Source organism: Rattus norvegicus, chromosome 6, assembly GCF_036323735.1.
Source record: "Rattus norvegicus strain BN/NHsdMcwi chromosome 6, GRCr8, whole genome shotgun sequence".
In the NCBI taxonomy this organism is placed as follows: Eukaryota; Metazoa; Chordata; class Mammalia; order Rodentia; family Muridae; genus Rattus; species Rattus norvegicus.
Window position 1 is genome coordinate 41,966,334 of NC_086024.1, and position 26,721 is coordinate 41,993,054.

Genomic DNA, 26,721 nt, shown 5'->3' on the forward strand with positions numbered 1-26,721 from the left:
CTCAGCTCCAGGAAAAAAAAAAAAAAAAGAAATGCCTCACCTCACATCATAGTTGAGAGTGTATGAGAGCACAGGTGCATGAGTTCTCAGATTTTCTATCCTGAAGACTTAAATATAAGATATTTGTTCATAAATATTTCAGTAATATAGTGAATAAATACGATGTAGGAATTCATGAAATAAAAATGATTAATATAGGGCTACTTTCTCAGTAAAGAAGAGATTACATTGTTTAAACTATATGGGACTCTATTAGCTATAATTTGTTGGTCTGAAAATTATGTTTTACAAAGAATTCAATTCTGAATATTTAGGAGAATCATACAGGGAAGATATATAACCCCATTTCCACACTGGAGGGACTTGTAAGGATTTATTTTATTTTAATGATTGAATTCCTGTATACTCAGAGGATGTTACTCTTATGAAGATGATCATCTGGTGAAGTCTTGTCTTTCAACTTTGTAGAAACTGAGTGCCAAAAGCATCAAGAAATGAAGTCAGTTTCTCTCTCCACAGAGTTCTTAGGCCTGGTAGCCTCTGTTTCTGAAATGAACTTCCATTCAGATGCATCCTGTACCCTGTTTTTTCTACCTCTTTGCCAACCACTAATATTTTAAATTCTTGAGAGTAAGCTCTGGGCGTTACTAGGTTTCATAACATAGTTCAGAAAGAGGTGCTTTATCAGATAAGCTTCTGTTTGCAGTAGATGACAACCAGCACAGACACCCACAACTGTGAGTGTGCACAGAGTAAGACTGAAGCACGTTCAGCCCCCTCTTCCCTAACAAAACATGTGTTCCAGAGTCTGTCTTCTAAAGGCTTGGGATCATTGGGAGAGAGGTTGGAAAGAGTGTAAGAGCTGGAGGCAGCAGATGATTGTGAGGCGAGCATTCATGACCTGAGTGTAGAGCTGTGAGGAGAGCATTCATGACCTTTAGGAGCCCAATCCAGACCAATTCCTAGTGTTGAGATTAGAGTTAGCCGTGAACTTCATCCCCTAGCCAAGGACTTACTGTCAACTGTCTATTTTCTCTAAGTGCATAGCCCTTGATGCATTAACAGAGCTCTAAAAGAACACCACATATCTGTGACTATTTGGGTAGCAAAATTAGCATAGAAAGCATGTAAAACTGGACACAAATTAACATAGAAAGCATGCACAAAATAGAACGGGGTTAGATTGAGAAAGACTTGTGGAAGAAAGACTATATATGATCAAAACTTGTTATACAAAATTCTGACAGAACTAATAAAAAATTAAAAACACCTCATTTGTGCTTTCCAATAAACTGAGGATGTTGTTCATCAACAGTCTTTTCTTGTGGAAAAACAGGGCATGAACTCCAAATTGGCCCAAACCAAGTGCAAAACTAAAATATAAACTGGGACTAGTGACTTAAAGCTCAGAAGAGTTTACTATGCATCTTATTTTTGTAGAGGATTCTATTGTGTTCTGAAAAAGATGGATTTATGAATGTTCATGGTCTCCTTCCTCCAGAAGCTATGCTATAATGAGAGAAGGGAAACATAAATTATATACTTCAGGAGCAATTGCAGTAAGAGTTTTGAAAATCTTTCAGCAAAGTCTACATTCCTCTTGTTTATTTGTTTGTCTGGTTGGTATGTTTTGTTTCTTCCTTTTCTTTGTTTTATCTTTGTTTTTCCTAGCTCTCTTGCTTCATTCCATACTCAGTTTGCATATTTCTCTGAGGCCTCTCACAGGCAGGAAGCTGTTTTATCATTGCTTCCAGTTTACAAATAGGATACTGAAGTTCTGAGTGAACCAGCAGTCACAGGGTCACCCAGCTGCTAACTTCTGGATGTCTGCTTATATCAGGGTGACATGTGATTGTATTGATTGACGAAAGAAGATCAATTAGTTCTTTTGCCTTATGTGAACATGAAGATTATATCTGGAGTTGAAACTTTCTGCAGGATAGAAAGGATATATGGATGGATATATATATATATATATATATATATATATATACATATATATATATATATATATATATATAGTTATTTTTCTTGTTGCTGTGACAAAAGACCTGATAGGTATGATTTGAGCAAGGGAAGGTTTATGTTGGCTCAGAGCTTGAAGGTACCATCCCATGACTGGGAATGCATGTTGGTAACTTGTTACTTTCAGCCACAGTCAGGAAGTGAGACAGGAATGCTGGCAACGAGCTCATTTTTGTCATGTATTTGGGATGTGACTTCCAGTCCATGGGCTGGTGCAGCTCACGTTTAGGGTAGGTCTTCAACCCTTAATCAACTCAAGTTAGAAACTTTCTCATAGACTTGCCCAGAGGTGTTTCAGGACTCCATAAAGTTGACAATATTAACCACCCCGTAGCTGATTCCCACAATTCAGTGAGTTGATATATGCTTTCTGTCTGTCTTTATAATTCTAGCCCCTAGAATGTACTTATCTAACCTTTGCTGGAGTCTGTCTTCATATTCCTTGGGGCCTTTCTAGTGCTAGTGTCTGCATAGTTAGGCTGGATATTAAGTCTTCCAAGAAGACTTCTTTGACAAGTTGTCTCCCTGTAGCGCCCCAAGCTCATCGTGCCTGGCCATCTTACCTCTGCTTGCTTTGCTGTCTGTCTTAGTAGATTTCATCTCTAGAGTAGACAGACACGTTCTTGTAGTGCATTGCTTAGCATATAAGTGTACAAATTCTCCTTCCCCCCTTTTGGTTTAAGAACATAGGAGCAAAGGTTTTGCATCCTAGGTGAGCTTTAATTGTGACGGCAGCTGGGTTTAAGCATTGGAGATGCTTCAGATTATTCCTTAAGCATTTAAGTGAGGGAGAGATTTATTTGACCATGAAGTAACTAACCAAAGAACGTTCAGGGAAATAATCACTAGCATTGAATGCTTTCAATTGATAAACTAAGACTAACTTGACTGTGGTGATAAAACTTAAGGAGCAGCACAGAAGCATTGTATCTTTTTAAAAATGCACCTTGAATGAATTTAAAATGGCCCTGTGACTTCCTGTGGTAGAATTTAGTGTTGTTTTTTTCTGAGATTATGACCAAATATGTATGTGTGTAGAGAAAAATCTGTTAGGTTGACTTTTACTTAGTCTACCTGTTGGAATCCAGCATTTCTCTAATTGGCTTTTATCTATGCCTCCGGATTGTTTCATAACAGGATGAAGAGAGAGACTGACTGGCAGGGCAGGTTTGCTTGAATAGACTCAACACTGACAAATTTCCTATGTTGCTCAGAATAATGGGTTTTCATGTTAAAAATGCTGACAGCCTATCATCATTAGGAATGGAGTTCTGAGAACCTAATATAGAGTGTGGGTTTTTCCTCTCTAACTTACTTACTTTAAAATAGGTAGTGTGCCTCTGAGAAATCAGGACGGGCTGAGTTCATGCCATTATTCTTTATGACTTGTAATTCCAAAATCATGGCTAAGCCTCTGTCTTGTCTTATTGACTTTCAGACCAACTTATATATATTTATAATATAAATATGACCACTTAACCACTCATTTCCATGCTCTGTCATCTGTTGGATTCCCTGTTTTCTTATATTTGAATAATTTTATTGCCTTTCAAGAAGCTGCCAAGAACCATTGGCCCTATGTACCTTCAAGCCCCAAATAAAGCAGTTATAAAAAAAAAGTTGACCTTTGAATGCTTTCTTAGAAGCCTATTAGTGTCTTTGACTTTGCAAGCTAAAGTCAGTTTTTATTCTTGCTTTCCTAACCTATCCCAAAAGAAAACATTCTTTTCCTCTGCTGTCTGGCCTTGAATAGTAAAGTTACTAGACTGTACCTTTCTTACTCAGACTTCATTGTGGTGGGCCACAAGAATGAATTCAGAGGCAATGAAGATCAGTATGTCTTCCCAGAGGGAATTATTAAAAATGACAAGCAGATTAGGACAAAATGTGATATAGGTATACGATAGTTCAAAATGTAAAAGTATTAATTTTAAGTTGTTTATAAGCTTTTACAATGGAAAACAAATTGAAGTAGGAGCTCAGAAAGACTGTTTGTAGGTTCGGCTCTGTGTCCTTTCTTTGAGGTGTGCAATGTGCTCCCTTTGACTTAGCTTTTAGGTGGCTATGATTAAATGCACCAAGCAGTGGAAAGTGGCATTCAGATTTCTAGGAACTATGTTTTTCTCTTCTTAAGTGGTTGTTTATATATGTATACTGTACATAAAATACATTTTCTATGACGTTCACAGGTTGATCCCAAGGAATTAATCAAGATGGTGACCAGGCACGTGGCTCAGCATGGGCACGAAGCCTGGCCCGAGGACCTCTTGTCACTGACCAGGCAGCTGCACTACTACAATGAACGCCTTCTGGACTTCACCCAGGCTCAGCTCCTCCAGGGCCTGCGGAAGGGCGTGGACGTGCAGAGGTTTACCGCTGATGACCAGTACAAAAGAGAAACCATCCTGGGCCTTGCAGAGTAAGAGTCACATTATCTCCCAAGGGTGGATTCAAAATGCAAAAGGATGAATTGGATTCATAGATTAGTGGGAACAGTTACCATCACGGGAGTGTCCTTGAGCTCTCCCAGCGCTATGAGGAGTAGATGGTACAGAAATCTGTGGACACAGACGTAAGAATCTGTTAATCGAGGTAGGAGCCCTGGGTGGTGATGAGGTGGTGTTGTTGTTGTTGGCTTCTCATGTCTCTGGTAATCAAAGTATATAGAGTCGATATTCCTCAGTGTGTTTATAGCTTCAGTGCCCTCACTCTAGAAGGTACAGTGTTGAAGGTACAGGTGCCTACATCCTGGATTCTAACGAAACAAGCCATTTCCTACCCAGGCACCTCACAGAGAAGGGACAAGTGCCATTTGCCTTTGTGAGTGAACAGCATGCCCTGTGTAAGAAGGTGACACAACTAACCCCTTTTGCAAGAGTGGATCTCTAGGAGTGGAAGAAGGAGCTCCCTTGGGTTTCACTGTTGCTGTGCTGGGTTTTAGTAGTGTAGATGAAGTGAGTAGTATTTACTGTGCAGAGGATGGCAGGTGTGCGGTTACCATTCAGTTCCTCAATGGAAATTGTCTCTAACACTTTCACTCCACCACTGAGTATGTATCATGGAGCACCCCCAAAGTTCTGTGTGTGGGGCTCTGCAGGCTTCATCTGAAGCCTTTCATCACCACAGCTCTATGATTTAAAGTATTCTTGTCTGCATTTAGTAAATGAAAAAAATGCTACTTAGAGACAGTCGGTGGCCCAAGTTGCATGGGTGGTACAGGCTACAAGTTTCACCTTAATCTGCCTCTTGTTGCATTTGAAGAACATCTCATCTTTGTCACAACATGGTGTGCCTTCTTGTACACTGCTTCTATTGTCAGTGAAGCACTCATGTGCCATGAAGTTTAGAATTGTAGTATTGAAACCGTGGCTGAATTCTGCATACATTGACTGGGTAGCTACTCATGTCTCCTGAGAAATTACTTTGAAATACCAAAAAAGGTTTGGATTGTGGTAGTGGTATGCTGTTATTCATATTATCCTTAAATCCTTATGAAAATGGCAAAGGAACATTGCCATTCTCTGATAACTATATCAGACTGTGTCTCTTTTCTCTTAGAGGTGTCTGGATTCCCTCTGAGGTAAGGCAGGGCATGGGGGAGTCGAAGAAAAAATAGTGTGCAAGCCTGTGCCAGTCTCAATTAAAAAGTGGCTTTCTCTTCTCATCATTTCTTCCAAAAACTCAGCTTCTGAGTCATTTTAAAACCTGAATGTATGGTGGCCTAAGACAGCTTCCTTGCTTCTGGAAGAAGAATCTGAGAAACTGGGTTTTAAGGAGTTGTCCCAGGCCTCACAGCCAGGAAGGACTTGAGTCTGGGTTTCTTACTCTGTTACAGTGTACTTTCCTTTGCCATTTGTAATCCTCACCGCCATGTTGATGGTTTCTTATGAGAGGGTTGTTATGCAGAATACAGTGCTGTGAGGGATGGAGTGCCTTATTTTATTAGTTACATTTTGCTGGAGTTTTGTCTAAGTATGCAGCTGGCATATGCTATGTGAAATATGTCCTCAAGGACAAATATATGTTTTTGATAAGTATATAATAGTGTCTTCTATATTCGGTTGTTTAGAAAAATACACTGCAGTCTTTGGATGGCTTGTTTGAAATACCTCACAGTTTCAGTGGGGGTTTGAGCTTTGCCACTTCTCATTTGGTGAATATTCCAAAATCTCAGGCAATACTGAAAAAAAGTCTCCTGGTTCTTGCCACTCTTATTTCCACTTATGCACAGGCTGACTCTTCTTCTTATACTCTGAATTTCATAAGTCTTTTATATATGTCTTGTATTGTCTGCATGTCTTTGTGAAAACATTCTCAGAGCCAGGCAGTGTAGTTTTAAAGAGGGTATAAAATAATTCTTCTACTCATCTTCACGAAGTGATAAAGATGCTAACGCACGACTGGAGTGATAGCTTAGTTGGCAGGTGCTTGCCTTTTATGCAAGAGGACCTGCATCGGATGCCCTAGAACATGTGGAAGAGGCCAGACAGATTGGTGACAGTTTCTTACAATCCCAGCAATGGGGAAATGGTAAATAGAGACAAACATATCCCTGAAAGCTTATGGACAGCTACCCTTAGCTCTGTGGCAAAGATGCAGGCCAGTGAGAGACCTTGACTCAAAAGATGGAGTCACCTGGAGACTGACCTCTGAGATTGTCCTCAGATGTCCACATCTATACCATGTATGACAACACTCTCTTCTCCTCACACAAATGTGTACACACACACACACACACACACACACACACACACGACAATCCAAATGTAACATGTTCCTCTGTTAAGTTGTCATAACTGAGAGGGCTCCTTGGTGATGTTCCCTAGTGGTCTCGTTTTATCACATCGGGTCTGCACTTCATTAGAATCATACCCACTGACAGTAGCACACTGCATGGGTTAACACACTTAATGAGAATCATACCCACTGACAACAGCACAGCACACTGCATAGGTTAACACACTTAATGAGAATCATACCCACTGACAACAGCACAGCACACTGCATGGGTTAACACACATAATGAGAATCATACCCACTGACAGTAGCACACTGCATGGGTTAACACACTTAATGAGAATCATACCCACTGACAGTAACACACTGCATGGATTAACACACTTAATGAGAATCATACCCACTGACAGCAGCACAGCACACTGCATAGGTTAACACACTTAATGAGAATCATACCCACTGACAGCAGCACACTACATGGGTTAACACACTTCATTAGAATCATACCCACTGACAGTAGCACACTACATGGGTTAACACACTTTTGCAGCACGTTATTTCCTTCTGCACTTCTTCACTTCCTGGAATAGCGTCCTTCTTTTAAAGGTTTATAGAAAAACAAATAAGAATCCCAGAAGAATGCAAAAGAAGATGGGCACAGACACCATACAGCAGCAAAGCCAAAGGACTTAGGAGGGACCTGTTCAGGAAGCTTTTGCAAACCCCTGGGTAAAGAAACACAGAAGCACTGTGGCTCATTTAGCTAGAGATTTAGCTGGCCGTCCGCACAACAGAGTCCATGGCTGCTGTGCTCGCACCAAGGCCCTTCTAGCTGAGGCTAATTCCATTTCTTACTTTTTTGCCTTCGGAGAGAAAGTAGGATTCCTGCAGTAACCACAATGTTACTTCTCTGGACTCTTTTCCTGGTATTGTTTATGGACCCCCCTATCCCCACACTCACCCTTACCCCCACTCCCACATACACACCCTGTGATATGCTTTCCTGTCTTAAACCTCCCTCCAGATCTTTGTTGGCTACAAAGAGTGCTATAGGTTTTGAGGATCGTGTACTTTTCCTGATGATCAGTTTGCTCCGTTTATCAGAAGTCGGTTAGACTGGCCTGCTGACATTTGTGCTTAGTTAATTTTCATTTGTTCATCTGTCAGTTCAAATTGATTACTCTTTTTTTTTTTGGTTCTTTTTTTCGGAGCTGGGGACCGAACCCAGGGCTTTGCGCTTCCTAGGCAAGCGCTCTACCACTGAGCTAAATCCCCAGCCAAATTGATTACTCTTATCCAAATTCTTACAGTATTTTGGAATTAAAGAAAACCTTCCCCTGCTGTATTTAATCACTATTTTATGTCCCATTTCCTATTAGACTGCGTGTACCAGAAACATCTTACTTATTTTTATGACTGAAACAACACAACACCTGATAATTCAGAAAACAACATTTTTATTTTATAGTTTACTTCCATGCTTTTCAAATATCATCTGGGGGCTCTAGAATCTAAATCAGAATTCTTAATATTTTCTTTCCTCAGCAATATTGCTATTTGACTGGGTAATTCTCTCTGGGAGAAGGCCAACCTATCCTCTATAGGATATTAAGAATCGTACCTGGCTTCTGACCACAAATCCCACCCTATTTGTGACAATTAGAATGTTTCTTCACATCTCCAGGTGGCTGGTAGGGTCAGAATTACCTTGCCTAGGGAGCCACTGGCAAACAAGTCCCTGTAACCTGCCTGGCAGCACTGTGAATGGGAGCTGGGTAGTCCTTCCAGTGGCTTCTTGAGAGCTCACCTAGGAGGACTGTGCTGCCATCCCCGACACAGCTGTTTGTCTGGAAGAGAATTTTCTTTGCTGGTTCAGGTCATTTGTTTTTCTTTTCTTTCTCTGTTCTTGGTGACCACACCTGAAGAACCCTTGAGGAAAATGTCTACAGCATTGCTCTTTCCCTGGCACAGCGGTACAGTATCTCACAGTGGGAAGTCTTCATGACCCATTTGGAGTTCCTGTTCAGTGATAGTGGGTAAGTATAGTTGGCATGCGTGTTAATGTCCATGTCTGTCTCTTCAGGCTCTAGTTTAGAACAGTCTTAATACCGTGCAATGCCAATGTACCTCTTAGCTGTAGTCCAGGATGTCTTGGCACAGGCTTTCCTTCTCTAATAAGCTCATAAGTTTTATTTTTCATCAGATTTCTGAATTAGACACTTACAATGCATTTATATGTTTATTGAGAATCTGTTGGCAGTGGTGTTTCAGTAGTGGAGAATATGGGTGGGTATCTTGGTACCTTCAGACTTAGGGTCTGCACTAGGCATTAAATGACAGTTGAATAATGGCCCAGGGTAGTATCAAAATAAACCTTTTATCCTGTATGTAAGAAAGTCCAGTAAGGAAGGTAGAACGGTTAGTGGAGGCTTTCCCAACAGTGTACCCTTTGAGGAAGGTAGAACGGTTAGTGGAGGCTTTCCCAACAGTGTACCCTTTGAGGAAGGTAGAACGGTTAGTGGAGGCTTTCCCAACAGTGTACCCTTTGAGGAAGGTAGAACGGTTAGTGGAGGCTTTCACAACAGTGTACCCTTTGAGGAAGGTAGAACGGTTAGTGGAGGCTTTCCCAACAGTGTACCCTTTGAGGAAGGTAGAACGGTTAGTGGAGGCTTTCCCAACAGTGTACCCTTTGAGGAAGGTAGAATGGTTAGTGGAGGCATTCCCAACAGTGTACCCTTTGAGGAAGGTAGAATGGTTAGTGGAGGCTTTCACAACAGTGTGCCCTTTGAGGTGTGCTGTGCTTTGGGTATGGTTTGAGTAGCTCCCAAGTATTTACTTTCTGAGTTTAATTGCACTGGAAGACAATAAAGGGGTAGTAGTGTAACCCTGTTATGATGATATTTAGATCACAACTATGGAGTCTAGGGATTAGATAAAGTAGTCAGAATAGAGCTTCTCCATTTGGAGTAGAGACTGTATTAGAGGAGACAAGACAGTGTAGACAGTATGTGCTGCTTTCCCTTCACCTAGCAATATTTTGTGCAGACTTAGAGACTCAACCAGGAAGAATATTTTTAGCTTCTAGGCCTGTGATCTAAGTAAACTTTATATTATGGTGCCTTCTTTTCTGAGTATTTATTAGGGCAATTCAGCATGAACTTTTACAAGCTGAGATCTCAATATTGAGTTAAGTTCAACTGTACTGGAAAGGGTAGGAAGCCATTTTGTGGCAGATGATTTAGTGAGCGTAGAGGTCCTTTGACTAGGACTTGATGAGTCTGAGGGCCTGGCAAAGAAGCTGTGTGAATGAGGCCAGAAGTGGGGGATTGCATGTGTGTAAGACGTAGGAAGTAGACCATGCTGTGCTTATGATATGGCATCTTACATGTTTATTAATCACAGAAATGTTAACATCTATATTTTAAGCATTTATCAAATTGTACTGTGATGATGCTATTATAGATGGTAAATGCAGCATTTTCCAGGCTCTAGAGAGGACCATTGACATCTCTCTAGGAACCAGAGGCTAGTTAAGCATTTGAGTGAAAGAAAAGGTGAAAATGGAGAATGATCAAATTTTGAGTTTATAAGAACTCTTTGGTTTGTATGGAAGAAAGCTCTGTAAGGAGCTGTTACAGGTGATGCCAGCTTGGAGTCAGATTTTGAAAGTATAGAAGAGGCAAGAATACGTTTTAGAAACACTTGAAAACAAAATAGCTGTACTTAGCATATTGGTTAGTAAGGGTGATGTAGACACAGGAGCAGTAAGGGGAAGGTCTATGGGCCAACCTGTTGCAGAGCAGCACCCAGGGTGAATCATGGAACTCTACAAAGATCTAGCAGGATGGAGAAGTGACTTGTAGCTGAAGGCTGGGCTTGAGGACAGGCAGAACAAACCACAAGAGGCAGGCTGGAGGCCTCCTTCATGGCCTCTGCATCAGCTCCTGAATCCAGTGCCAGCCCTGCTTGAGTTTCTGCCCTCATTGCATTTGACAATCAACTGTTATGTGGATCTGTGAGTGAAATAATCCCTTTCCTCCCCAGGAAAGTGTTTGGTCACAGTGTTTCATGACAGCAATAGGAACTTTAACTAAGACAGACAGAGAAGGAGGGTCTTCCATGTGTCTTGGTAGAGAATAAGTATCTAGCAAAAGGTACAAGAGGAGGAGGAATGAGGCATGAAAACATGTTCTTGTTGTTAGGAAGCCCCTTCTACAGTGTTCCAGGAAGGGAAGGGAGAGCTGAGGGGTCAAATCTTGTTTAAGGGGACAAAAGGTCTTTAGGACCTAGTACGTTTAATTTTTCTTAATCATTGCAGTGATTAAGAGAAATGAAACGTCTTCATTTACACTTTGATCAGAGTGTCCCATGATGATGGTGTTATGGAGAATAAATATTGTCCTGAATTCACAAATTCTCAGGCACAGCAATATGTTCAAGTAAATACTTTCTATGATTTGTCTGGTGTTTAAAAATATACCATAGCATTTTTAGTATGTGTCTTCTATTTCATTGAATGATACATAAGGGATGTTGTCTGTGTAAACAGGATGAGTCTTTGGTCTCTGAATATATTACAAATTATCAGGCAACTGAGGAGCATGCACGGCTGTTCCTGGTGTATTATTATACCTGAGAGCAGTGTGATTATGCAGATGCACAGCAATTACAAAGCAGGAAATCGTTACCTCCTGGCCTCGCTACTTGTGAGTGGTAAGGCACTTAATATTGATTTACTAAGTGCTGTTTGGGACTTTGTTTCTTGCTTAGAAGGCAGCACTTTGCCTGACTGCTTAATCAAACATACTAACTGGTTATTGGAAATCAGCCTTGTAAATACTGTCAGAATTGCCCAACATTTTAACAGTAAAGCCAGTGACATTGGGATGTTAACCACTGGAATAACAGAAATGCTGTTCTTTGCTTCAGGGTATTTATTGTCTTAGTATTCCTTAGGTAGTATCCCTTGTTCACCATGAAGTTCATTTCTCCCTTGATCCTTTTCCCTCCTCTGGCCTATTTTAACCTGCAGCACCACCTTGATAGGCATCTTTAGGTGGCAGATGTTTTCCTCAAGTCTAGATCGCTGGACCAGCTCTCTGTGTGCAATGCTATCTGTGTGGTTTTGAACCAGCTGATCCTCTTCTCTGGAGCTTGTTCTTGACAACTCTAAGCAAAGAATAGTATAACACTGTTGCTATAAAATTAAATAAAAAATGTTGTCTTTCATCCCTCACTAGGTCCAGCACTGTAGTGCCCCATGACATCTGTTGGATGTCTTCATCTCAGTCAGTAAAGTCTCTCACTCACTTTGCTCTATCCCATATCATACTGCCAATGGCTACTCTCTGAACCTGGCAACAATCTCTCTACCCATCTTGTTCCCAAGACAGGTTGCCACCATGCCAAACATACACATCCCAATTCCGTGGCAGCCCAGTGTCTCCAGCCACCACATACTCTCTTGAATTCAATTAAATCACCACATGAAAGAACACACAACACAATAACTTCTGATCCAACTGATAGGATATAATTGCCCACCTAGACATACAAAGGCCCTGTACACATCCATCCCTTAAGAATATTTATAACAACCTGTAAATGTGGAGTGAGGAATCTTAACATCTGCCTGCATGTTCTCTCGGCTGCTAACCCCCTCTCTGGTTCCAGTCTTCTCCTCCTCTCTAAAACTTTTCTCCCGTCCATCCTTCCTCCTCATACGATGACAGGCCTCATTTTATCTTGTACCTGCCTTCACCTGTATAATGACATCATCCTACGTAACAGGTGATTAAGTGGTAAGAAGCTAACCTGCTCTGCGTGATGCTTGACCACTCCCTAACGCATTTCTGTGGCTGACCCTCTAAGCACCCACACTTCAGTCTCCTTCCTCCTTATATCTCCCTTCTTTCTTTTTTTTTTTCTTCCTCTTACTAGTTTTAAAGAAAACTAAAAAAGAAAAATGGATTTTTGCCTATTACAAGTACATAGACTCACCACCACCCCTGGGTAGACATTGGTTTTCTCAGCCACTTAGTTCTGCTGTGGTATCCCTAAAACCTGCAGGATTGTGAGTCTTAAGGGACAGAACTGTGAGGCCCAAACAGCCTGTTTACTATCAGGGCCATTCCTCCAGTTTCTTCCCTGGAAAGTTACCTATGCAGTTTTTAAATGCCATGAAATTAGAAATTTATACAGAGTATCTGTCTTCTAGAGAGTATTTTTTTTTTTTTTTCCGGAGCTGGGGACCGAACCCAGGGCCTTGCGCTTCCTAGGTAAGCGCTCTACCACTGAGCTAAATCCCCAGCCCGAGAGTATTTTTAAACATGCCTGTTAACTGTTGGTTTTTATTCCACATTCTCCTAATTCATCTGATGACCACTGCAGTATATCTGACCAATTACTCTTCAAGTCAGTATGGTTATCAGCTATTGCCATGAGGGTAATGATGGTACAGTATATGGTAACTATCTAATAGATGATGCCTGTTACTGTATCTATGCTATGGTATTTCTGTAATATTGTTGAAGATGCAAATAGTATGTAGTTGAATAAACCTGTCAAAATTGACCTTTCCTGGTCAAAAACTTAAAGAGACAGGGTTGTCCTTGGGAAGAAGATAAAATTTATCCATGGGCTTCAAGATTGACACTGTATTTACATAATAAAATGCCTAGTGAAGGAACTCACTGAGTACCTTTGCTACTAAAATAGACACTCAACTCTTTCACTATCTTGGTAATGTAGAAAAATTAGTCAACTTAGCAGTGTCTTCCCTGAGGCATTCTTGTGCTAGATAACTTAGCTTAACCCCCTTCCCAGGTGTGCCTGTCATTCAGAGGGTGCATGTGTCATTTCCTAGTTGCCAGTGCTGAGCCACTGAGTACTTATTGGGATTCACAACTCTTCATGCTTTGGGGAATAGTCTCTGTGGAAAATGCATAGTCACTGTGTCTCAACTGTGCCCAACACAGTTCTCTGAAGGATACTTTAATTTACCTCTGGAAGATCTAACTGTGGAACTGCTCCTCCCACTTTCCAGTTAGCCTAGTGGTTTCTGTAAGGAAATAGGAACCAGAGCATCTGCAGAGAGTAGATGTCAACCAGAGTACTGCTGGGTTACCTGTAAGTCATGTCCCCCCTGATCCCCTTCCTTTCCCCTCTGTGCGCTCCTTCGAGCTTCTCCAAGAGCCTTCTTTGTGTCCATCATTTTCTTTCCTCCTTTCTCTCCTCCTTTTGTACTCTTTTTAGTCAACTAATGGAATTGTATTATCACGCAGTCTCAGACTGAATAAAGAAAAATGTATTTAGATAAATTTGTTTTCTTGTACAAATAAAAGTCCCTTTAACACATGGTGTTTTGAATCATTTTAGGTTATTGACAACTTGAAGGCATGATAGAACACCTTAATCATAGGATTAGTTATAATAATTTATTCCTTGAACAGTAAGTACAACCAGTGCCTTCCAGTAGTTAGCCCTTGAAAGTTAAATAGGCAGCACATGGAATATGAGCTACACCCCAGTCCAAGAAAGAAGCACTGAAACCATTTCCAAGGTAATTATTAGTTAGATGAGAAAAGTCTCCGAAGGGTTTACAGCATTTTGTTGGCTTCCCTGAGTGAGGTTCTTTAGAATTGTTTTCTAAGCAAAGATTTAATTTCTTGTTCCAAAGAGGATAAGTTTGTTTCAATGAAAGCTATTAAAATAGGCTATTGATTACTGGCATCTACGAAGATCTTAGCACATTGTAATTTTCTGGAGAGTGGTGCTTGGGTCTTTATTGTGTATCAGTAAAGGTATTTCAGGATCTGTCTTGACAAGATAATTAGCTGAAATTGTACATTAGACAAACTGAATTGTCAGTACAGAATTTGAGTGGGTGAGGCGAAGTCATGTTGAGAAGGACTAGATTCAGAACTAAGTCAAATAGAAGCTAAGTAAACCATTATGGAGCCATTGTCCATTTTGTGGATGGCTTTACCCTGAGCACTGTTTATTGGAGTGCCAGGGGTGTGATGTAACAGGAGGACTCTCAGGATATTGCTGCTAGGAGGAAGAACTGTTAAAGATGGGCTGCTGCTTGTGAGACCATTGTTACTATGGGTGCTGGCCTTCTTGACAGCACAGTTGTTCTGTGAGATAGTGAGCAAACACAGAGGCTAGATGGGTCATCTCACCCACTTCTTGATAATTGCCCAACTATAAGTTATTAGCATAGGAACCAACATGATGAGTACCAAGTTCTTCCTTCCTGACCTCTGTACACCTTCAGTGTGCACACCTGTCAGTGAGGATCATCTGAGTGGGGTCACACAGTTTACTATTTTCTTCCTCACTGAATCATTCTCAGATCTCATCTCCTCCCTTTTAAGTTAATTATTTTATTTATTTACATCAAATGTTGTAGAGTTGTTTCCCCATTCCCTGTTACCTTTGCTTCTGAGAGGGTTCCCCCTCAAATATCCCCCACAACCCTGGAACATCAAGTCTCCACAGGATTAGGCTCATCCTCTCCCACTAAGGTCAGACAAGGCAACCCACTGCTACATATGTTCCAGGAGCCTCAGACCAACCTGTGTATGGTTGGTGACTCAGTCTCTGGGAGCTATAAGGGGTCTGGGTTAGTTGACACTATTGTTCTTCCAATGGTGTTGTTATCTCTTTTCAGCTCTTTCGGTCCTTCCCCTAACTCTTCCATATAGGTCCCCGGCCTCAGTCCTAAAGTTGACTGTAAGTATCTGCATCTGTTTAAGTTAGCTGCTTCTAAAGCCTCTAATAAGCCATGCTAGGCTCCTATCCATAAGTACATCATATCATCAGTAATAGTGATCACATGGTGGGCATTTCGGCTAAGGTCACCCACACTGAGTCCCGGAAGTCTCCCTCATCCTGGGTCTCTCAAACTTTCTAGAGGTCTCCCTAACCCCGAACCCTGACAGCTATGTATTTCCATTTATTCTCTTAGCCCTCTGGGCCTCTCTCCTGTGTCTTTCCAAACCAAATCCCCCCCTGGCCCCCCCGCCCCATTTATTTCCCTCTCCCCTTTCCCATTCAGGTCTCTGCCTCCCTCTCTGTCCCATGACTATTTTGCTTCCCCTTCTAAGTGGGATTAAAGCATCCTCATTTGGGTCTTCCTTCTTGTTTAACTTCTTTAGGTCTGTATATCAAGGTTATTCTGTACTTTATGGTTAATATCCACTTACCAGTGAGTATAGACCATGCATGTCCTTTGGGGTCTAGGTTACTTCACTCAGGATGATATTTGCTAGTTTCATCCATTTGCCTGCAAAATTCATGATGACTTTTTAATAGTTGAGTAGTATTACATTGTGTACATGAACCACATTTTCTGAAATCATTCTTCAGTTGAGGGACATCTCGGTTGCTTCCAGTTTCTGCCTAGTAACTATAAGGCTGCCATGTACGTAGTAAAGCACATGACCTTGTGGTATTATGGAGCATCTTTTGGGTATGTGCCCATGAGCAGTATAGCTAGGCCTTCAGGTAGAATTATTTCTAACTTTCTGAGAAGCTGTCAGATTGATTTCCAGAGTGATTGTACAAGTTTGCCATCCCACCAGCCATGGAGGAGTGTTCCTCTTTCTCCACATCCTTACCAGCAGTGCTGTCACTTGAGTTTTTGATCTTAGCCATTCTGAGTGGTGGAAGGTGGGATCGGATTCACTTTTCACATTATGAATAAACATGAGAAATTTGCCTTACTTTCCTACATGACTACTCACATTTTTCCCCAAGTATTTTTGGGAGTCCTGGAAACAGCATTTCTGTTGGTATAGTGAGCTGCCTAGAGAACCTCACCAGTGGAGATGGTGTCTTGCCCTGTCTATGGCCCTGGGATTGTATAAGACCTGAGGCTTCTGTCTAGGGAAAAAACAAAAGATCAAAAGATCAAATAAAGCTGCCTTCTCTCTCCAGTTAAATAAAACTCAGAGAAGCCAATCAGGCAAACAAAATACCATGAACTTTTTTTTCTCAGCATATTAGCCTTAAATAACTCCCTTTAAAATTTATATTAGAATTTGAGTTAGTATGAAAAGATACTTAAATTAGTATGAAATTAAATATTAAGATGCATCTTTTATTCAATAAGCAGTACTATAGACAGTATTGAAAACATAATTATTTCCTTCCTGTATTAATCTTACTTGAATCTGGCATAAAGTTTATTTTTACTGAATATTAATTCAACACTCTTGGGTATAAGATATGCCTAGATGATGTGGTTTTATTCTTCCCCTTCAATTTCTTCCTTTCTTTTAAATTTGCTTTTTTATTTACTTGTATATTTTATTTGTGTTCCTATACATGTGTGTGGAGATCACAAATGCTTTAGAATAAATGCCTGATGTTTTATGGCCTGTCAAGAAATGGTGGTTCTGGAACTACAGGAATGCCTCTTTCTTAGGCCTGCTGTAGTTCTGCCTCTGGTGACTGTGAAAGCCACACAGTAGGAGGGCATCCTGCTTCTTTGTTTCTCTTATGTACACTGCCTAAGTCTTGTGGCTGCTTAGAAAAGACTCATTAGAAATGTCCTGTCTTGGCCAGCAAGATAGCTCAGCATGAACACAACACTATTCATAACCGTATCCCAGGACACATACTGAAGGAAAGAACTGACTTCCAAAAGGCTGTCCCCTGACCTCCACATGCTCATGTCACCTCCACATGTCACCTCCACATCACACACACACACACACACACACACACACACACACACACACACAGACACACACACACAGACACACACACACACACACACACACACACACACACACACACACACACACACGAATAAGCCTTTCTGCCAGGGCTTAAAGATAATGTTATTTAAAGAGCAATATTGTAATGTAGACTGTTTGGTTTTTTATTTCAGTTTGTCCACAGGAGAAATTGAAAAGCGAGCCCAAGCTCTTCATCTCTTTGACACTTTGAAGACAGATCCTGAGTCCTTTCATAAACACATGGTCAAGTATATCTACCCCACCATCGAGGGTCTTGATCATGAAAGGCTGCTGTATTATTTCACTCTCTTGGAAAGCTGTGGTTGTGCGGACTTTGAAACAGCTGCTATCAAACCAGAAATCCATATCCGCCTCCTGAAGAAATTTAAAGTTGTTGCATCAGGTAGGACACCATGTTCTTGCTGGCTGACCTTTCTTCTAAATGAAATCTAGGGATTAGTTTTCTGCACACAGCCAGCTGTGCTCATATACTGTCATTGACATATTAAGACCACAGATTTCTGAAGGTGATTGACTTTAGGTTGAATCCTCCAGCTCCTTTTCCTGCAGTGGGAGAATTCAGCATTAGGAAAGAACAAAAATCTTCTGAAATTCCCAATAGACTTCAGGTCAATCTGTTGCAGATAGCCCTCTTTTGTCCTCTTCTGTGTTTAAAATGTGATATGATTGGGCCTCTGTTCTTAGACGGCTTGGCAAACTTTCCCTTCAGTAGAACTCATTCATTTAAAATAGTCATGGGGCTTGTGGGGCTGGCAGGCAGCTCAGCAGTCAGCAGCACTTGCCACTCTTGCTGAAGTCCTAGGTTGGTTCCCAGCACCCTAATATGGCAGTTCACAATTCCATGGAACTCTAGTTCCAGGAGATCTGACACCCTCCTCTGACCTCCTACACACATGTAGTGCACAGAAGATATAGGTGCAGGTACTCACGAATATAAATAAAATAAAGTATTAAATATACATTTTACATTTGCATATGATCATGGGACATGTAAAAGAAGAGGCTTTACATCTTGGTGAATTTTAGGAATGTTTAAAGTGGTATTCTTGTGCTTATACCTAGGAAATTAAATGTGGTAATAGTCTTTAAGTCTCTTTGTGGTGCCTCAGATTTTATATGGCCCTTTGTTCTATGTTCATCTTTTCATGGCAACTGTAAGAGTGCCCTTGAGGTCATGAGATGTTCCGAGAGCTGCCTTCAAGTGGCTGGTGACAAATGAGCAGTTTGGCGACTCTACTGATAGTCAGTGTGGGTGCCGCAGGGCATGCGCTGCCGACACTAGGAGACAGTGACTCATGAGGGTATGGAGAAGGACGCTGAGAGCTTCCTGAGTCAAATGATGTGGGATTGCACAGCTCACGTCCTGCCTGGGCCTCGACCTCCGTTTCTGGTCTTCTCTTGAAAGCCTAAAGCTCTCAGTATAAACTACTGTCTTCTCCTCCAGTGTCTCACAAGGCTTGTGTGGGTTTGAGGTGCCTGTGTATTCCCATTACAGTCAGTCTCTTCCTTCCTTTCTCTTCCTCCCAATAGGTCTTAATTATAAGAAGCTGACTGATAAAAGCGAGGATGCACTGGAAGCACTGGAGCCTGTGCTCACGAGTCAGAATATCTTATCTATTTCCAAACTTGCTCCCAGAATCCCTGAGAAGGAGGGGCAGATGCTGTCTCCCAGCTCTCTGTACACTGTCTGGTTGCAGAAATTGTTCTGGACTGGAGATCCTCACCTCATCAAGCAGGCTCCGGAGTCTTCCGCAGAGTGGCTTCATGCCTATGACGTCTGCCTGAAGTACTTTGATCGACTCGGTCCTCATGACCTCATCACTGTTGTGGATGCAATTACATTTTCTCCAAAAGCTGTGTCCAAGGTAACTAAGCAAGTACCTCAAGTTAGAGTGAGAGGACTTTGAAAAGAAATGAAAATGGTGCTGCCATTCCAAAGATTTGATTTTATTTTCTTTCTTCAATTAAAAAAAAAATTCTAAGTTTTTCTAAAGCTTTAGGCTTTCATGAGAAGACTTGGCTTTTGTTTTTTGCTGAACTTAATTGAGAAATCACTTTCTCCTATTACATATAAAGAAATAATAGAAACCAGAGATGCCCAGTCTACTTTATATGTATATTTTAACCTGTTATAGTTCTCATTGGTATGCCTTAGTAAATGCATCATCCTTTATTTTAAATTGTCAAAACTAAGGGAGATCATCGTCCATCCCTGATATAATTTTATTCAGAACCCAGCCTGACACCTTCCCTGAGTCTGGTTGAGCTCTTAGGATTTTTTACATGACTGTGACATAGAGTAGAACATGGCAGTAGGATGTCTCTGGGATTGCATGCCGTAGTTCCCAGGTATCTGTGTTTAGATCTGAGCCATTTGACCTCATTCCAAGACCTGCTCTCCACACCTCATCAATAGGCACCTGACATCAAAGTATGTGGTAGGGTCTTCTCTCCTTTTTGCCCCCTGACCCAGATAATCCTGCTGGGCAAATGTTGTATGCTCACTGCTCGGGGCCCAGGGCATTGTGTCTCTTAGGGTAACTCTCAGCATCTGCCTTTGGAATTACTGTTTTCCTCTTGTCTGTCATAGCTGCTGCTGTCTTTTTCTTCCTCCAAGACAGCCAGTGTATGCAGTGCCTTCCCCAGAATCATTTATTGTAACTATTATGCTGCTATTACAGAAGCGTTGTAAAGTCTTGCAAAGCTTTCATTTGGAGTTTGGCACAGGTGACTTCTAGATTTTATTCACTCACTAGACTCTTAAGTTGTGGGAAACCAAGAACCTTTTCATTTTTGGTTAATACAGTCCAATTAATTTGAATGATAACTTGATTTTTAAGTTTACATCCACTGTTTTAAAATGGAGAGAATTCAGTTTTTTAAGGAAGGAAATAATGGTGATTTTTAAAAAAAGCTAGCAAGATGATTTTAAGAACGGCCTATGTTTGGGCTCATATATATCTGGTGTGTCACTTTTCAGCTGTGAGAATCCATTAGCCATTGCCTCTTGAGACTTTGAGGAAGATGTTATTGTTACCAGAAGCAGAGTAGAGCTGGTAACGAGGAGCCACAGTGTGAGCTGAAGGAAGCCACACGTGTCCTTTCCTGTCCACTCTACTCTACTACCTGTAGGAAGTCTTAGGAACAGGTCAGTGGACCCAGTCCAAAATCAAGGAGCACTGGGACCAGAGTGCCTGAGGAGAGCAGCCCTAAACAGCCTGTGATGGGTCATGGCCACAGCAGGGCTGAGTTCAAATGAGGTGGGTGGTGACTGTAATGTGTAGGAAGGAACCAATCCACCCAGGAGTCTAAAGAAAAAGCCTCATGAGTCGTAACTGAGCACTGCTGAAGGAGCAGGCAAAGACTAAGCAAGAACAGAGAAGGACCTTCCTGTCGATGCGGTTTCCTGGCCTGTCCTCAGCCCCAGGCTGTTTTGAGTAGTTGCTGGGCGTCCACTGTGGTGTGTGCTAAGTGGGAGCATGCTTGTGGAGGTTGGACCAGGCAGGCAGTGCTGGACCTTCCTCAGCTGTGATCTGTTCATGTGGAAACTTGAGCTACATCTAGACCTCACTTGGAGTTTTAGCTCCTGTGATATCTTAAGCTTCAGGATTTAAAATTAATACCGTATTGTTTATCATCGAAACCAATCTTAGTCCTAAGCTTTCAAGACACCTGTGAACCCATGAGGGGTGTGTGTGTGTGTGTGTGTGTGTGGGGGGGGGGTTTATGACTGCTGTGAAGATTCAGTCAGTTTCTGGGTTGTTCCTTTAGCTCAGCTGGTATTGACCAGGCACAGCATTTCCTTTTTCATGGAATGTTCTTCAGAGTTTAGTTTTCTAGTGCACCAGGAGAACTGTAAAAGTAAAATAATTACCTTTAAGACTCTGTTTTAAAACTTTAAATTGTTCCCCCATTTTATTGTTTAGCTTTTCATTTTCTGGTTAGATGAAAGCAGAAATGTATTACATTTAGATAAAAATGCATATTTGAAACCATTCAGTACTGAGAGAGGGGAGGGGATGAATTATGAGACACAAGTCCCACATGTTCGAGAACACATTTGGAAGAGAGAATACAACTGGATTTGCTCAAATTTTCAAAACACCAGATGTTCCCACAGCTTGTACATGATGCTGAAAATGTAAAGTGAGTATGCGTTATTCATACACAGTGTGCGGTGTTCAGGAGTGAGCCCACATTTAATTCAGAACTAAATTTTTAGAAAGAATGCGTAAGCTTTTTCTAGAGTGCCTAGCAAAACAGTCAGCAATTGTTCAGATACTAAAATTCAGACAGGAATTTCCTGAAGTCTGCATCATGTGCTGAATCCACAGTGAACATGCCAGTGATGGCTGTCTGTACTTGTACTGACAGTTGTTTAATTAACATTTACATTAGCAGAATTCTTAGGCATTCTGGGGAAAATGTTCACCAAATAGCATTGTCATTTTCAGCGGCTAATCTTTGCTGACATTGGAGGTGATGGCTATGCCGAAGGAAAAAGGGATAGAAATGTGTATCTGCTGCATCCTACGTTGCTGAGGTGATAATAGGCAGGGTAGAGTGGCCACTACCCTGTTAATTTCATCAATTAAAAAGGCAGCAAGCGAGGGTGGGTAACACTGTTCTGAGGAAACATGAGCAAACTCTCCCCAGATAGGAAATGAAACCATCAACAGCAATTAAGCTTATCTCAAAAGCCTAACTTCGTAATCCATTGAGTTTATTAGGGCTCCTTACAGAACTGTAGATGAGTGGGCAGTTAGAAGAGTGGGGTCGAAGGGTCATTTACAGTAGTGTGAGTGAGAGAGTCACAAGAGCATGACTCAAATGTGACTTAATCCACATAAGCTCCCCCACAGCTGCCCACAGTCTGGATTGAGGAGCTCAGGGTCGCACAGACTGGACAGCTGCAGAGGGCTGTTTCAGGCAGCTAGACAGCCTCAGCTTCTGCATTTACTGTTGCTCTGACTGCGGTACATAAAGAAAAGCCAGCCTCACACGGATGGGAGGAGGGAAGACGATGTTGCAGTAGCTGCTACTTTGGAAAGTATTTTGACACTACATTTCAGCATAAAATGTTCTAAATATTAGCTCCAGTGAGGACTCTAAAAACATTTAATTGCATTATGCATGTAGAAATATCGGTACACTGGATATACAAGTTATTCAAATGTTGAAACATTGCATTGTTTCATGTCAGAAAGTTGCATGTACTAGTATGAGCACCAGTCTTTCATCAAAGAAATCTTGATTTTTTTTTCCCCAAATGCTGTCAGGCTAAGAGTGGTAGATGCAGGTTTCCTTTTAAAACATTAAACTTTATCATTGAAAACAAATATTATGTACATTTTCCTTGAAGTGGCGTGCTGTTTCAGTTTATAGAAAATACCGACCAGATGCTCAGGTCTGAATAGATCTGTAGTTTGTCCGTTGCTCTTTTAAGCAAGAGTTTTACCAGAAAAGCTCAGGCTCTCTCTGCTCACCGTTCACAGGATTGCGCAGATCCCCTGTCCTGATGCAGTGTGTGCAGTGTGTGTGCATTGTATGTGCATAGCTCACTTCTTCACACGGAATATTGCTGTGCACGCAGCGATTGCTGTTCAGCAAAGTTAATTGTTTCCATTCTGTCATGTAGAACAACCTCACATGCGTTATCAGATGTAGAACTTTTGGTGCAGTTTACTTTGTGTTAAGTCCTCACAGCTTTACCCATGATTGCATTTCCATTCAGAGTACAAATGTCAACGAATTGGAAATGGGTAAACAATGCTTTTCTGTCATTATAAAAATGATATTTATGCAGCTCTTTGCTCCCAGACCCGGTGACAGAGAGAGACCCAACCGCCTGGTCAGGTGGGCACTCCTGAGGCTGCAGAGCAGAAGAGACCACCAACACTGCTCACCCCTGCCCACATCCCTGGCCCAAGAGGAAACTGTATAAGGCCTCTGGGCTCCCGTGGGGGAGGGCCCGGGAGCGGCAGGACCCCTGCCTGAGACACCACCGGAACCTGAAAGAAACAGACCGGATAAACAGTTCTCTGCACCCAAATCCCGTGGGAGGGAGAGCTAAACCTTCAGAGAGGCAGACAAGCCTGGGAAACCAGAAGAGACTGCTCCCTGCACACACATCTCGGACGCCAGAGGAAAAAGCCAAAGACCATCTGGAACCCTGGTGCACTGAAGCTCCCGGAAGGGGCGGCACAGGTCTTCCTGGTTGCTGCCGCTGCAGAGAGCCCCTGGGCAGCACCCCACGAGCGAACCTGAGCCTCGGGACCACAGGTAAGACCAAATTTTCTGCTGCAAGAAAGCTGCCTGGTGAACTCAAGACACAGGCCCACAGGAACAGCTGAAGACCTGTAGAGAGGAAAAACTACACGCCTGAAAGCAGAACACTCTGTCCCCATAACTGACTGAAAGAGAGGAAAACAGGTCTACAGCACTCCTGACACACAGGCTTATAGGACAGTCTAGCCACTGTCAGAAATAGCAGAACAAAGTAACACTAGAGATAATCTGATGGCGAGAGGCAAGCGCAGGAACCCAAGCAACAGAAACCAAGACTACATGGCATCATCGGAGCCCAATTCTCCCACCAAAGCAAACACGGAATATCCAAACACACCAGAAAAGCAAGATCTAGTTTCAAAATCATATTTGATCATGATGCTGGAGGACTTCAAGAAAGACATGAAGAACTCCCTTAGAGAACAAGTAGAAGCCTACAGAGAGGAATCGCAAAAATGCCTGAAAGAATCGCAAAAATCCCTGAAAGAATTCCAGGAAAACATAAATAAACAAGTAGAAGCCCATAGAGAGGAGACACAAAAAATCCCTGAAAGAATTCCAGGAAAACACAATCAAACAGTTGAAGGAATTAAAAATGGAAATAGAAGCAATCAAGAAAGAACACATGGAAACAACCCTGGATATAGAAAACCAAAAGAAGAGACAAGGAGCTGTAGATACAAGCTTCACCAACAGAATACAAGAGATGGAAGAGAGAATCTCAGGAGCAGAAGATTCCATAGAAATCATTGACTCAACTGTCAAAGATAATGTAAAGCGGAAAAAGCTACTGGTCCAAAACATACAGGAAATCCAGGACTCAATGAGAAGATCAAACCTAAGGATAATAGGTATAGAAGAGAGTGAAGACTCCCAGCTCAAAGGACCAGTAAATATCTTCAACAAAATCATAGAAGAAAACTTCCCTAACCTAAAGAGATACGCATAGACATACAAGAAGCCTACAGAACTCCAAATAGATTGGACCAGAAAAGAAACACCTCCCGTCACATAATTGTCAAAACACCAAACGCACAAAATAAAGAAAGAATATTAAAAGCGGTAAGGGAAAAAGGTCAAGTAACATATAAAGGGAGACCTATCAGAATCACACCAGACTTCTCGCCAGAAACTATGAAGGCCAGAAGATCCTGGACTGATGTCATACAGACCCTAAGAGAACACAAATGCCAGCCCAGGTTACTGTATCCAGCAAAACTCTCAATTAACATTGATGGAGAAACCAAGATATTCCATGACAAAACCAAATTTACACAATATCTTTCTACAAATCCAGCACTACAAAGGATAATAAATGGTAAAGCCTAACATAAGGAGGCAAGCTATACCCTAGAAGAAGCAAAAAACTAATCGTCTTGGCAACAAAACAAAGAGAATGAAAGCACACAAACATAACCTCACATCCAAATATGAATATAAAGGGAAGCAATAATCACTATTCCTTAATGTCTCTCAATATCAATGGCCTCAACTCCCCAATAAAAAGACATAGATTAACAAACTGGATACGCAACGAGGACCCTGCATTCTGCTGCCTACAGGAAACACACCTCAGAGACAAAGACAGACATTACCTCAGAGTGAAAGGCTGGAAAACAACTTTCCAAGCAAATGGTCAGAAGAAGCAAGCTGGAGTAGCCATTCTAATATCAAATAAAATCAATTTCCAACTAAAAGTCATCAAAAAAGATAAGGAAGGACACTTCATATTCATCAAAGGAAAAATCCACCAAGATGAACTCTCAATCCTAAATATCTATGCCCCAAATACAAGGGCACCTACATACGTAAAAGAAACCTTACTAAAGCTCAAAACACACATTGCACCTCACACAATAATAGTGGGAGATTTCAACACCCCACTCTCATCAATGGACAGATCATGGAAACAGAAATTAAACAGTGATGTCGACAGACTAAGAGAAGTCATGAGCCAAATGGACTTAACGGATATTTATAGAACATTCTATCCTAAAGCAAAAGGATATACCTTCTTCTCAGCTCCTCATGGTACTTTCTCCAAAATTGACCATATAATTGGTCAAAAAACGGGCCTCAACAGGTACAGAAAGATAGAAATAATCCCATGCGTGCTATCGGACCACCACGGCCTAAAACTGGTCTTCAATAACAGTAAGGGAAGAATGCCCACATATACGTGGAAATTGAACAATGCTCTACTCAATGATAACCTGGTCAAGGAAGAAATAAAGAAAGAAATTAAAAACTTTTAAGAATTTAATGAAAATGAAGATACAACATACTCAAACTTATGGGACACAATGAAAGCTGTGCTAAGAGGAAAACTCATAGCGCTGAGTGCCTGCAGAAAGAAACAGGAAAGAGCATATGTCAGCAGCTTGACAGCACACCTAAAAGCTCTAGAACAAAAAGAAGCAAATACACCCAGGAGGAGTAGAAGGCAGGAAATAATCAAACTCAGAGCTGAAATCAACCAAGTAGAAACAAAAAGGACCATAGAAAGAATCAACAGAACCAAAAGTTGGTTCTTTGAGAAAATCAACAAGATAAACCCTTAGCCAGACTAACGAGAGGACACAGAGAGTGCGTCCAAATTAAGAAAATCAGAAATGAAAACGGAGACATAACTACAGATTCAGAGGAAATTAAAAAAATCAGATCTTACTATAAAAACCTATATTCAACAAAATTTGAAAATCTTCAGGAAATGGACAATTTCCTAGACAGATACCAGGTATCGAAGTTAAATCAGGAACAGATAAACCAGTTAAACAACCCCATAACTCCTAAGGAAATAGAAGCAGTCATTAAAGGTCTCCCAACCAAAAAGAGCCCAGGTCCAGACGGGTTTAGTGCAGAATTCTATCAAACCTTCATAGAAGACCTCATACCAATATTA

General features: G+C 41.4%; 1 protein-coding gene across 11 annotated transcripts in view; it reads left to right on the top strand.

The window, feature by feature from the left end:
- Positions 1-26,721, top strand: part of Nbas (NBAS subunit of NRZ tethering complex) — a 304,643-nt gene that overhangs the window by 189,081 nt on the left and 88,841 nt on the right. For all 11 annotated transcript variants that reach the window (XM_063262517.1, XM_063262512.1, XM_063262514.1 and 8 more), the window contains 4 exons: positions 4,215-4,444; positions 8,688-8,798; positions 17,663-17,913; positions 19,062-19,396. In XM_063262517.1, coding sequence (XP_063118587.1) covers positions 4,215-4,444; positions 8,688-8,798; positions 17,663-17,913; positions 19,062-19,396 — 927 coding nt within the window. The remainder of the gene's footprint in view (positions 1-4,214; positions 4,445-8,687; positions 8,799-17,662; positions 17,914-19,061; positions 19,397-26,721) is intronic.